The 14,361-nt window shown below is 36.4% G+C and overlaps 1 protein-coding gene across 1 annotated transcript in view; it reads right to left on the minus strand.

Moving 5' to 3' along the window:
- The window catches only part of LOC141430111 (uncharacterized), a 276,496-nt gene that overhangs the window by 249,618 nt on the left and 12,517 nt on the right, over positions 1 to 14,361 (minus strand). Inside the window, 1 exon segment of the mRNA XM_074090657.1 lies at positions 13,284 to 13,753. Coding sequence (XP_073946758.1) covers positions 13,284 to 13,695 — 412 coding nt within the window. The 5' untranslated portion in view covers positions 13,696 to 13,753.

A 14,361-nucleotide genomic window follows, 5' to 3' on the forward strand; every position in this document is an offset into this window, starting at 1 on the left:
AAAAGTTCTACCTACGGTCACAGGCGTTAATTTGGGACCCATTTCGTCAAAAAATCCTTTGAATTGTCAAAATGACAGATATTCGATCTTAAGTGTGTCCAAAATTAACGCTCTTGACTGTACGTGATTAAGTTTCTTTCTTGAATCGTTTTTTACGACACCCACGAGAAGAGATGGGTCCTTCCTATTCCATAACCGGACACTGCACGAGCAAACATTTTTACGTATTTTGCTTTATTTTGCAAGTAAGATGCGAGTTCGCTTTACACTAAGTACCATCGTTTTGTCCAGTAGCATCACTGGCAAGCAGAAGGTTTGCCATGAAAATTAACGAAAATTCTTTATTACTAGGTACTCATTTAACCACTGACAAAACAAAACACGTTCACTTAACATTGAACAAAATGACTGAGTTTAAATATTAGCACTAACCGGCAAGCTCTTAACACCCGCAAAATTAATAGTTTTCTCCATTAAATTTTATTTTTGTCCATCTCTACCATTGACCTAACAATACAGTACGAGTACCGTAAACTGCTTCAACTTTGCCCTCTGGCCCCAACATTGCCTTATTCGATTTAGAATCAATAACTTAGCACTCTTATAGGTTTTAAACTTTTATCTACACGGGAATTATTATTACGGGGGGATAAAAGTTTAAAAACCTAGAAGGGTGCTAGTTATCGACTCTAAATCGAATCAGGCAATGTTGGGGCCAGAGGGCAAAGTTGAAGCAGTTTACGGTACATAATGACTCTTTATTGTACACCAAAAAATAGTAAACGATACCGAAACAGAAAATACGAAACTATACTGGTATTATTATTTCTTTCCATGTCCTGCAAAATCACTGGCCAGTTATACTATACTCGTAAGCTCACAAAGAAGAAAATGTAGGCAATCGATTCGGATATTTAATAATGGCAAGAATCAGGCCACTTGATGGCATTGTAAATAGACCTTGGCGTGAGGGTTGCCCAAAGAATCCTACTATCCTATCCTACTCCTAATTTATAAATGTGAAAGTTTGTGAGTGAGTGAGTTTGTGAGCGAGTGAGTATGTTTGTTACTTCTTCACGCTGAAACGGCTGTACGAATTTGGATGAAATTTGGCAAAAATATAGTTTATAACCTGTAAAACAGAGAATACTTTTAATCCCGATATTCTTAATGGGATAGGGATAAAATCTCAAAATAACAACCGCTGGGCTTAGTCATGAAATTTAGTATGTAGGTAGCTGGCCGTCTGGAATAACAGATAGAAAGAAATAGAAATCATTTATTCGTGACAAAGTAGCGTAGCATAACAAAAAGGTATTAAAAATTAAGAAAGTTGTATGTCACTAAATGGTCCCAAATCAGCAAAAAATTGCCGGTCTTGTGAACGGCGCTGTTCTTCCTTTGGGACCATCTGTTTATCATACACATTAAAATAAAACCACTTTTACCAAAGTGAAGACCGACACAATATTCCGTTTAAAAAGAGAAAAAAAGGCAAAAAATAAAACATTTATAACAACTTAATCATTTAAAGTCCCTGAGCAAAGCCGCGGACGGACGGACAGACAGACAAACAGACAGACAGACATGGCGAAACTATAAGGGTTCCGTTTTTACCATTTTGGCTCCGGAACCCTAAAAAGGATATCGAGTTTGCCTATGGAGTGAGAGAAGGCCTATACCCAGCTGTGGGACGTACATAGGCTGGGATGATGACGAAGATGATTAATTCTATCACATATTTCTCTACAAAAAATATAATAAGAAAAAAAATTAAACAGCACAGCCATAGCCTTGGTGAAACGGAAACGGACGTCTCGTCATTTTGATTCACGGTAGCAATAATCCTTATTTATCGCTCTGTCACGTTGACAAATGTCAGAACGCGGGATCATTTTATTTGTACAAATTTTATTTATGACCGACGTTTTTTCAAAATACGTTTGTTTATTCGGTGACTAGCTTATGTAACGGGCTTCGCAGGAGCTCAATAAGTTCCCTGTCCCGTGAGAATTTGGACGGATACTTTAATATATATTATTAACCTCGTGGGACCTGGCGTAATATATATATGACATAAAAAATAACTTTATCTACATGCATATCATAACTTTCCTATTATATGTTCAGAAACGACTATCAAATGGCCTTTATTAAGAAACCTGGTATCTGCGGGTGCATCTTAATGTTTACATTAAAGTATCGGTAATACTTTTTTTAACAATGCATATCTGTACATATTGTAGGAAACTTATGACATGCATGTAGATAATAATTATTATTATAAATAAAACTTTAGTTTTTTATTATCTGTTTTATTTAAGCTTTGGTAGGTACTTCAAACTAGTTATCAGTAACACTAACTTAAAAATACAGGCCATATCTGAACATATTATAGAAAACTTATGATATGCATGTAGATAAAGTTTTGTATGCGGCTATACATAATTAGGCATTAAAACACTCGTGTGATCTTATTATGAAACTCGCCTCCCACACTCGTACTTTAATGCCTCTCATTATGCACCAGCCACATAAATAACTATTACTTGATTGGCATTCGGTTCAAATTGTTAAAACAGAAATTTAACGTCGAGCCTCAGGAGGTTCAACAACTATGTCTCGAGAGCAAAAATTCATATTATTCATAGAAATATCTTGCCCCGACCTGATATTATCCGGGACGTAAAGCTTTATTTATTTCGAAATCCGTAACATCAGGTAAGATTGTTGAAATGTACCTAGTAATGATAGCATAATTTCCATTCAAAAACCTCAATTCATCAAAGCTTTCACGAAAACGAGTATAATGCTGAGAAAATTGAAATTTACTGCCGAAAATACATTAAGGCTCCTTTACAAGCCGCCATATTGTCGGAGATGTCTTGCAAAAATCGAGCATTAATTTCCTCATTGTTTGCTGTACTTGTGCCATTGTCGTATAGAACAGTAAAGTAATCTTTCTATACTCGAGTCCAAAATTAGGCGAACTAGATTGACAACTGAAAATGTTACCAGACATAGCAAAAAAAATAGGCATAGGAATATGTCGATATAACTTTGTGTAGACGCGGAATAAAAACGTTTGTAACTTTTGGACTTTGTTTTCATAGCTTTAACAAATAATAACGTAATCAAAATTTCACAATAGCCCCAAGCAAGCCGATGGCAGCTAAGTCGAATGACATAATATAAAACAAATATAAAATGACAATAAAACAAAATAGCGGATGGCGTCCTTCCCGATGTTCAACATTTTTTTTCGAAATCTTTTAAATAAAAGATTTCTTTTCTTATTATTTTGTATATTGAGTTTTTTTTTTAATATCGATATTTACAGCACTGGTGTAACTGTGGCAAAATTTGTGTGTAATGAACTGTGAAATTGGTTCGCCTAATTCTGTACTCAAGTATAATAATATAAAGTTTGTATCAAAACCTTCGTTGGAGAGATTCTGCGTAAGATCTATGGAGCGCAGTATTTTATGCTATATGTGTATAGCAATGCGTGTAGGTACCTTTTTGTTTTCATTTCATATAAACGATGTCCAGTGTCGATTTTAAAAATGGCAAAAACGGAACCCTTATAGTTTCGCCATGTCTGTCTGTCTGTCTGTCCGTCCGCGGCTTTTCTCAGAGACTATCAATGCTAGAAAGCTGTAATTTTGCACGAATATATATGTTAACTATACCGACAAAATTGTACAATAAAAAATTCAAAAACAAATTTTTTTAGAGTACCTCCCATAGTCGTAAAGTGGGAGTGATTTTTTTTCTCATCCAACCTTGTGTGGGGTATCGTTGGATAGGTATTTTTAAACCAATAGGGGGTTGCTAAAACGATTTATCGATTCAGTGATCTGTTTACAAAATATTCCACCTTAAAGTGCAAATTTTCATTAAAATCGAGCGTACCCCCCCCCCTCTAAAATCTAAACCGGTGGGTGGAAAAATTTGAAAAAATTCAGGATACAAAATACGAAATCCTTAGAAAAATATGACTTAATTTTTTCGTAATGGCTACGGAACCCTATTTCGGGCGTGTCCGACACGCTCAATGCTATTACTTAAGAACTAAATTTAAAAACTACCCCTAAGTTATTTTTTCTGTAGAGTGATTAGAAAGATTAAATTTGAAAGTTCGATTTGAGCTCATGTTGCACCCGCAATAGCTTAAAAACTGAATAATTCTTAGATTATTTGGGTTTGACAAAATTTCATGTTACGGGATAGTTAATTAGGTATACTTTTTCAAAATATGAGGACATGTTACAATAAAGGTCTTACAGTTAACAGGTTATTTGAGTTTTTGTTCTGTGATCTGCTCGATAAGGCCAATTTCGTTGCACCCGCGATAGCACTTGAAACCTTTCTGGTAGCTTTTAAATATTTTAGGCATTTAATCTTTCTAGACGAATCAGTAGAACTCGTTAAAAAGTAAACCTTCAAAGAATTATTCTTTGTAAAATATTTCCTATCGTATTGGACGAGATAACGTCAATCATCATCATCTCCACTTATGTTTGACAAAGCTGACCTTCAAAACAGGCTATCAAGTTAGCCAAGAGCTATTGTCTCAGCTCTGTGCATTCAGAGCGTAATAGCCACGCAGGGCAGAATCAATTCAGGGCTATTGTAGGCCCACGCTTTTGTTCCGTGATGGATACCGTTCACGCTTGTAGGCTGCGGTACGGTCACAGTAAAAGTATTTCTTTATGCGAATAAGATCTATGGAGTCCGAGGGATGGCCAAAGGAGCAGATGGGCAATTTCATTATCGCGGGTGCAACATTTTGACTCATTTAAAGCTTTCTACCATAAAAATAGGAAATATTTTACAAAGAATAATTCTTTGAAGGTTTACTTTTTAACGAGTTCTACTGATTCGTCAAGAAAGATTAAATGCCTAAAATATGTAAAAGCTACCAGAAAGGTTTTAAGTGCTATAGCGGGTGCAACGAAATTGGCCTTATCGAGCAGATCACAGAACAAAAACTCAAATAACCTGTTAACTGTAAGACCTTTACTGTAACATGTCCTCATATTTTGAAAAAGTATACCTAATTAACTATCCCGTAACATGAAATTTTGGCAAACCCAAATAATCTAAGAATTATTCAGTTTTTAAGCTATTGCGGGTGCAACATGAATATCTTAGTCATTCTCATTCCTTTGTGCGCAGTCTAATTAACGTGTTGCTTTTTTTCTGAACCACGCATTGATTAACTGAGTGCACAGATCGGAAAAAAAAATAGCAGCCATTCTAGGCAAATAAAATATTTTATCTTTATCTTTAGGCACGCATGTGTATATCAAGTCAGTGTTTCTGTATGTTTAGTGTATCTATTTTATCAGCTAATAAACCATTCTTATTCTTACTCTTATTCTCTTTTATTTAAGGTATATTAATAAATAAATATGAATTGTAATTTAATTTAATTATCTACAACCATATAGCAAATCCTCCATTATGCATTCAAAAACCATAGATAATGACCAGCATTACGACATTGGATTCATTACGATACAGATTGCCTACTCCGAAGTTTGAAAATCGAAGTTCGTATCGTACCGTCCCTCTCGCTCTCGTCAAATAGTATCAGTGTCAGAGAGGCAAGACACGAACTTCGAGTTTCCAGTTTCGTAGTAGCCCTGCAGATATCTGTATCGTAATGAGATTTCGTACATCATTACAGCACCGGGGCGCTGCGCCGCGCGCACGAGCAGCGCAGAGCCATGGATCCCATGAAATCGGGATAAACGTTTGTAAAATCCCTGGGAATCGGCCACCTAAACGGACAGACTCACACTGTTCATTATAAAGATGGCGGCATTCTTATCATTAATGGAACGCGAACTTATTCCAGGTCAAAAAACAATTGACCCAAAAATTTAATTTCACTAAACTCTGTTTACTTTTAATTTTCCGTTATAAACGTGGCATTTAAAGTTTAAGTCCAAAGCCTGAATTAACGAAAACATTTTAAAACGAAACGCGCGTCTCAAACTTTTTTCTTCCTTTTTCCGTTCATTACTTTTGATTTAAACTTTATACGTTAATAATAAGTTTGAAAGTCCCCTGCCGGATAGATTAAGAGCAAATAGCGTCTACTCGAACCCAGGTTCAAATTATGAATAATAAACAAAGGAATAAATTATACCGCGGCCATTATGAATAGATGATATTGACATTTGTTTTAATTACTTTGGTGATTAACTACAACAAGACCAAGAACAAAAAAAGCACTGTTTGATACAAAATGTGTCTTTTGATCAATAATTGAATACTTAGCTGGTTTATATCAATAGAACTAAGTCATAAATTCATGACTTTAAATTAAATAAATAGTCAAAAACTTGCTAACAAAAACAGTTATTTTGAAAAAAATTGTCAACTGTTTTAACACACCTTTACCATCGGTACCTACTCATCAATCATACGTGAGAGACAGCTTCGTTTAAGCGATACATATACAAGGTGTTAGTTGAATAACTATTTCTGTGCCTGAATCAATGCACCATTCACTTATTAAGGGGCTGTTTCACCATTGATTAGTGTTAACTGACGGTTAAATGTGATGCCATCTCTATTTGTTTTGTTCGAACGTCAGTTAACACTAATCAATGGATGGTGAAACAGCCCCTAAATGTTCTAGCGAGGTTACACACTTCTTCCTCTAATATTATGCGAAAATTTGTAAGTCTGTTCGTTTGTTTGTTATCTCTTTATGTCTAAACCACTGAACCGAATTAGATGAAATTCGGTGTACAGGATATTTTGAGTACGGGGAATGACATAGGATAGTTTTCATCCCGGAAAATCGTATAGTTCCCATGGGATGGCGATAAACTAATTCTACGCGGTACGCGGACGGAGTCGCGGGCAACAGCCAGTCCAACATAATTTAATAAAGGCCCTTTTTCTGTCAGTATAATTTTCTACTAAAAACCGTTTCCAAAACCATTTCAAGGAATAGATTTATTATAATCATTTTATCACATTTTAGTAAAACAATACTAAATCATCGTGTGTATGTATGCAAAAGAACGTTGGAGCTTTGTTTGACCTTCATCGAAAATTAACGTTACCTATGTAACTAAACGCGCCTAAATCTAACACTGACAGGTGACAGATGACACTACGTTTTTTTTTAATAATTGTGACGGGCAAAGATAAACATAGCTTACCTTGTAATTTTAATAATTTGTTGTCTTACTATGTCTGGTGTACAATAAAGAGTCTTTGTATTGTATTGTATTGTAGCTTTTAACGCCATGGCAACTCGGTTAGCTATAATTCCGGTAACTTATAAATGGGATAAAAAAATTAAAACCCAACTAAAACCAAAATCCTTCAAACAGATGTCTTATTTGCCTATTTTATGAAAAAAAACATTGTTTTTTTAGACTAAAATGCTAAATAATTACGCGCGAGTGTAGAGTTAAAAATCAAGTTAAATTATTGACTTAGCAATAGGTTTTTATCAAACACGACTCTAACCCCCGGTTTCACCATCCATTGATTAATTTTAACCGACGAATAAATGTGATGCCGTCTCTGTTTGTTTTGTTCGAATAGACTGAGACGCCATCACATTAATCCGTCAGTTAAAATTAATCAATGGGTCACCGCTTGTCGACTAACTTTAAGTGACGGATATCAGTGATGCCGTCTCTGTTTGTTTTATCCGAATAAACAAAGACGGCATTACTTCTATCTGACACATAAAGTTAGTCGGCAAGTGGTGAAACAGGCCCTAAATTGCATAAATCGTACTCGCGCTTTGTAATAAAGGTCTGTTAGCCCTTTAAATATGACTGAGGCATTCCCCGCATACCCGACCTTCTGTTTGTGCTTGCACGGCTTAATTCTACATTGTACTATGTACATTACAAACATAAACGTGAAAATATGGAACAAATTAAATGTTAACCTTATGTATGGCGCTACAAGAGAATCCCGCTAATATTATACAGGGTGTGGCCTGTAATACGAGCAAATAATTAAAACATAGATCATACTCGTCAAACTGAACAACTTTAGTTCAGCGACTTTTAAAAATAATGGAGTCTTTGAATTTTCCTTTTTTCATACAAATTAATTACTGCTATCAATGTACGCCATCCTAGAACACAACTGTAAATACGGTATTTGACAACTCCTTAATTTGTCATAATATATCTTGATATCATTTTGAAAATATAGATTAACAGGATAGTGTTTAGCGAAGAGAAAATTTAAATCGGTTGAAAATTGGATTAAAAGTGATTTTTGAAAAATCTGTATACCTGTCTCTTTCTCAAACGCTTTTCCCTATGCAGCAAGTATGGCGGTACTGGCGTGTGACGTCACATGCCAGTATGTCTTTCTCTGTCTAATCTTGAATATCAAACCATTATAACTTTGTTATTTGTAAAGGTAGCTTAAAAATTGTTTCTCTATTCGATAACAGGCATTGTGAATTTTTAATTTATAAAACATATACAAAATAGTCAAATATCGTATTGGACTCCAGGAAAAATTTGTAGATATCTATGAATATTCACTGTTAGCAGATCCCTTCTCAAATAATTTATTAAATCCCCTCTCCTAAGCAAAATGCATGATGTGTGGGCTCATTTGAAATATTTATGATTTTAGACTTGTTATCGGTTAGGTATCTTTATACCAAATTTTAAGTGTCTACCGAAAAATCCGAAACAACACACAACAACCGAAACAACGGTAGAACAACCGAATGTATCCTTGCGTTTTTCGTTTATGGCAATTTGTATGAAAGCATCTCTTGTAATGACTGTAACTTTTCATTGTTTTGACTTAAAAGTTTGAATTGTTATAAATTCAGCTTGATACACCCGCGTTAATAAGATAACCTAACCAACAAAAAGTTGCAAACCCCCCCCCCCGACTTTGTCATTTCAAAGTTCAATATCTCAAAAACGGCTAAAAAGTTTTTGATGAAACATGTCTCTGAACCATCGCTAGAAAACCTGATATTAAATAAAAAACCGCATTCAAATCGGTCCACTCGTTTAAGAGCTACGGCGCCACAGACAGACAGACACATAGCGGTCAAACTTTTAACATCTTTTTGTGTCAGGGGTTAAGTTTTTCCTTTACGAAATCCTAAAAACCGTAGTAATTTTAATAGTATCTGATCCTTCCAATTATCTTTCAAGCCTTCTCATAAAATTCTTAGCTCGGAATACAGCAGGAAACATGTCTAAACTGTGCCGAATAATAACAGGACAGTTAATTAGGTAGGTACCTACCCTTCCTAGAAATAAACCGAAGTTTAACGTCTGATTTACCTGCGCCGCCCACCGTCACGTTTAATTAAAGGTGCCTTTCAATAAAATATAAGATTGAGAGCTTAGCATATAATAATTAATTCTATCAGATTTTGGAGGCTTTTTTCTAATATTGCTTTTAATATTTTGGATGAAAATAAGTTTTGCGGCCGGAAAGATGGTGTTTTATTTAAATTAAATGTAAGATAGGAAACGGTGTAATTCAGGCAGCTTTGAGAATATATAATACATGTTCTACGAGCCTACCTTTGGCTAGGTCAATATATTATTATGTATGTAAACTCTTTATTGCACATTAAAATAAAAATACACATAGAGGAGAACAAAGTATTATGTATCTATACATAAAAATATCATCTGTCTGTCTAGCCGCTTTAACGTGATAGGTAGAGTTTGTAAAAACGCCTTCACACACACACATACGCCCGCAAAAGGACGCACGCGCACACACGCACGCACTCGAATATTGCATTTGATTGATTCGGTAGTTATTTTAAATACAGAGAAAATAATTCATCCTCATCATCATTTTAAATAAGACAGCTTGGACTGTAGTTTTCACGCAAGCCCATTGTCAATGGGGAACTTCACACACCATTGATCCTTCCTTCGCCATGAAGTTCGTGGGAAATTTAAATTGTATTGCACATGAATTTCGAAAAGCTCAGATGTGTGGCCCGAGTTTGAATTAAATTATTTTTCACGACACTGCTCGAAAATGTGGCCAAAGATAACCTAAATCCAGTACCCAACTGCCTAAATATGTACATTTAACAGCCGACTCATTTATGGCTCGCAAAACACGACAACAATGTAACACATTACGAAAACAGGTCGTATCAATATATGTATTTCATAATACGATACGACTTTTTAGAATATAATTTCTGAATTTCATTCCTGGTTTGCTGAGCAGGCGTGCTGTTGTGCGGGAGGGGTGAAACTATTTTTATTTCCTCGCAGTGATCGTGAAAAGCACAATGTTTAGTCTCGGCCAAAAGTGCAAAAGATAAACTCTTACCCCCTTATTCATAAACGACAATCAAACCTATTTTAGTTAAAATGCCGCTAAAATTCGTTTGTCCTTATCTGTCACTTCGACATTTGTATTTGTTAGAAAGGGACAAAGCATTTGTTAGTTAACATAGGCTTGTTAAGTTTTATGAATAAGGGGGTTATTATCGAAGGCCTCCCCTTCGGGTCGGCCTTCAAACTAACTCGTTCATCTATTGCTTGCTTTCGTGCCTCTACAATAATGTACTAATTTGACAAGAACTCATTTTCTTATATAATATTTCCGTTTCTTATCATTATCACTTAAGGTGTAAAAATAATCCTTGTTTTATTGTATTTACTTACCTACGTCTTTATCTCTTACGTTATACATACCATAATATTTACCACGTGCTTGATTTAATAATATTAGAAAATTACCTAGTCACTGATTACATTAAGTCTTTGTGATTGCAAAGACAAGATAACAAATAAAGATAAATAATTGCTTTCGTCTCTTTATAATACCTGGTACCTAGTACCTGAACGACCGAGCTTCACTCGAGGTATAAGTGCGTCTTTTTTTTTTTTTAAAGGGTAAACAATCTTGACTATTTTTTTTATTTAAAAACGTTTTTAAATCAGTAGCTATTACTTATGATACCAAAAGCATGTAAATGATCACATGTCCTTGCTAATTGTTACATATTTTTTAAAAGTGTTTTTCAATAAAAAGACACGCCACGATCGCTTACCTTCTTTTTAATGCTAAAAAAACGAAGTATAAGCTCGTGTGTTTTAACACACGCTGCTTGAGAGATTTTTCCGTTGTGACGTCCCCCACGCTGTACAAAGTATTTACTTTGCACACTGCGTCAATTTGCTTAACAGAGGGCCTTTGCTAATACGGGATATTCGTGGACCCACAATTATGTACGGAACCCTCGGTGCGAGTTCGACTCGCACTTAGCCGGTTTCTTGTTAAAAATATCGGTGAACTACCTACGAGTACATACAATGCTGCTTACAATTGAATGTTTTTACTCAGGTATTTTTATTTTTACACTTATTTTGTGTGTCGAATTTCTTTCTTACTCATATTAAATATAATGACCCGGATAACCCACGTCTTAAATCGAGTTTAGCTCGACATGTTTTGGGCTAATCCGTAGCCCTTCGTCTCCGGAGCAACGCGACTCAGCGGCTGCTGCAACACGCGCACTGCCGAAGGGCTACGGATTAGCCCGAAACATGTCGAGCTAAACTCGATTTAAGACGTGAGTTATCCGGGTCATTATATTTAATATGAGTGAGTCTCACGGTAGTTTCATGTTCTCTCTTACTATTCATATTTCACATAATATGATTGTTCATTATATAAGCGTAAATATTAAATTAAATTCATTGGTGAAACGATTTCATAGCAACTCGTAATTATGGTGACATCTTTGAAATAATTCCATGCAGCAGAATTATGTACCGAGGGTTTCCAATTGATAACTTCTAAATTCAAATAATTACAGCCAGTTTTATATTTTCCTAACAGTTACAGCTAAAAACCATCGCAAATGTTTCAAAAGAACGCAACAAGTATAATATTGCTATTTTTTTTAATTATGTAGGTACACACACTCGGAAAGTTCCCTTTTCTGTGGTTTAGAACGTCTAAAGAAAGTTCGTCATTCCTCCAAGTGCCACAAGTGTGCAGAAAAGACTTATGTATCTTTCTCTCATACGAGGGAGGGTTGCCGTATATTTAACAACCATCCCATTGTCCCACCGCCGACGATGAGCGAGAAGCGAGTAGAGCGAGTAACTAGAAACGAGTGGGCGAGCAGCGAGAAGCGAGTGTAGTTTTGTCGCTCGGCTGTAAGAGAGTGTTCGAGTGCGACGGGCGATTACTCGCTCCACTCGAATCGCTCGTGCGGGGCGGCCGCCAAGCTGACATCGCTGAGCAAGTATCTATAGCTCAGCGAGTTTTATAGCTGTTGTCGCTGCGACAAAAGATGTAAGAGCGAGTTCTCGCCGACAGTGTGAACAGCCAGCGATCAACTATTAGTATATGTGTCTCTTTTACTCACACAGGATCTTATATCTTTTGTTCGTTTCTTGAGCGAGAAAATAGTCGATAGCCAATCGTTTCCTCGCTGGCGGTGAGACAAGTGCCTGAATTGTCCACTGTTGACGCAGGCCGCTTCCAAAAGTGGACGTCTTACGGATAATAAGATGATGATGAATGTGCAATAAAGAGTTTACATACATACATACATGATGAATGTTATTTTAATTATAAATAAATAAATAAATATCATGGGACATTTGGCACCAATTGACCTAGTCCCAAACTAAGCAAAGCTTGTACTATGGATACTAGGCAACGGATAAACATACTTATATAGATAAATACATACTTAAATACATATTAAACATCCAAGACCCGAGATCAAACATTCGTGTTATTCACACAAATATCTGCCCCGGCCGGGATTCGAACCCAGGACCTCAAACTTCGTAGTCAGGTTCTCTAACCACTTAGCCATCCGGTCGTCCGGTCCGGTCGTTATGTATAATATATGTTTAAATTAAGCTTAAAACCTTTACTTTGTGACCGTGAGTGAGATCCTGTAATTGGCTCTATATCGTTATTTTCATAATAATTATTGTTGTTTAAACCGTTGGTTCTGCTTTTAATAAATAAATACGAGCAAGAATCTAATCTCACTATAGTGGAAGTTAATTGTTATTAATTAATAAATAAGTAGCTTTAAAATTGAAAATACAAACTGAAATACAGATGCACAGAAAAACCAGAAAAATAAGACCATCACTGGGAATCGAACCCAGGTCCTCGGTAATCCGTACCGCGTGCTATACCGCTACACCACTGATGGTCAACGGTACCGATACGAATTTCCCCTAAAAAAACCAATCTTAAGTAGCTTTAAAATAAATTGTAATAAAATTAACAAAAACACTTACCATCATAGACGACGCCTCTGACCAACTGATCGGTCTCGAACACCGCGTGACTGACGGTCAGATTCACTTCACTATCCTTGTCACTGACGGTCACTACCTCGTCACTCTCACTCGGGATCCTCGCGAAGGCACAAGCATCACTCACCGTCACTTGGTCACTAACTGTCGTCACATCAGCAGTAGTTTCGTTATATTCTACTTCAGTAACCGCGGTGACTGTAGTTGTTTCGATCTCAGGCGGTCCAGGGGATCGACCAGGGGCAGGATCTCCACTAGGCAGGGTCAAAGTGGAGATGTAAGGCAGCACAGCTAATATAACGATGGCTAGTAAGTTCACTGAGCACAGCATTTTTAGTTTGGTCGTCTGCGTCCGCCATCGTTCCGGTTTCGTTGATATTGTGTCAGTTGCCATGTTCAGGGTGCTTTGACGGTTTGGTGCGCGATGTGGTTCATGATGACGTCATCCGGTTCTGGAAAGAGATGCGGGGATTAGCCTGGGATGCAAATATATATACGGTATCATTTCCATCTATATTTTTTTCAGTTTTTGTTTTTTGATTCGGCGTTTTTATTATCTTATAGTTCATCCCAGCCTATATACGTCCCACTGTTGGGCACAGGCCTCCTCTCAGAACAAGAGAAACTACGATAGCTGAAAGGTTTGACCTACCGTTACTTAAGAGGACGGTCGTAAACTAAAACCCAAATGACTTCTTGAGTTGTTCGGAATGTGCCTATGGAACAAAAAAAACAAAAATGAAGCTTAATGTTATTCAAACATACACGAAAAACGGAAAACCTATTACTAAGACTTCGCTGTCCGTCCTTCCGTCCGTCTGTCACCAGGCTGTATCTCATGAACCGTGATAGACAGTTGAAATTTTCACAGATTATTTATAACTGTGGCCGCTACAACAATAAATACTAAAAACAGAACAACCATGCTACCAGTTGTTAGACACAACAACTAACAACAACTAACAACTAACAACTGGTAGCATGGTGTACGGTTGTGTCACTCTGAAGATGAGCTCTGGTTGAGTTCGAAACGCGTCAGTGTAGTGTGGTGGTGGTGATA

The sequence above is a fragment of the Choristoneura fumiferana genome, chromosome 8 (assembly GCF_025370935.1).
Source record: "Choristoneura fumiferana chromosome 8, NRCan_CFum_1, whole genome shotgun sequence".
Lineage (NCBI taxonomy): Eukaryota > Metazoa > Arthropoda > Insecta > Lepidoptera > Tortricidae > Choristoneura > Choristoneura fumiferana.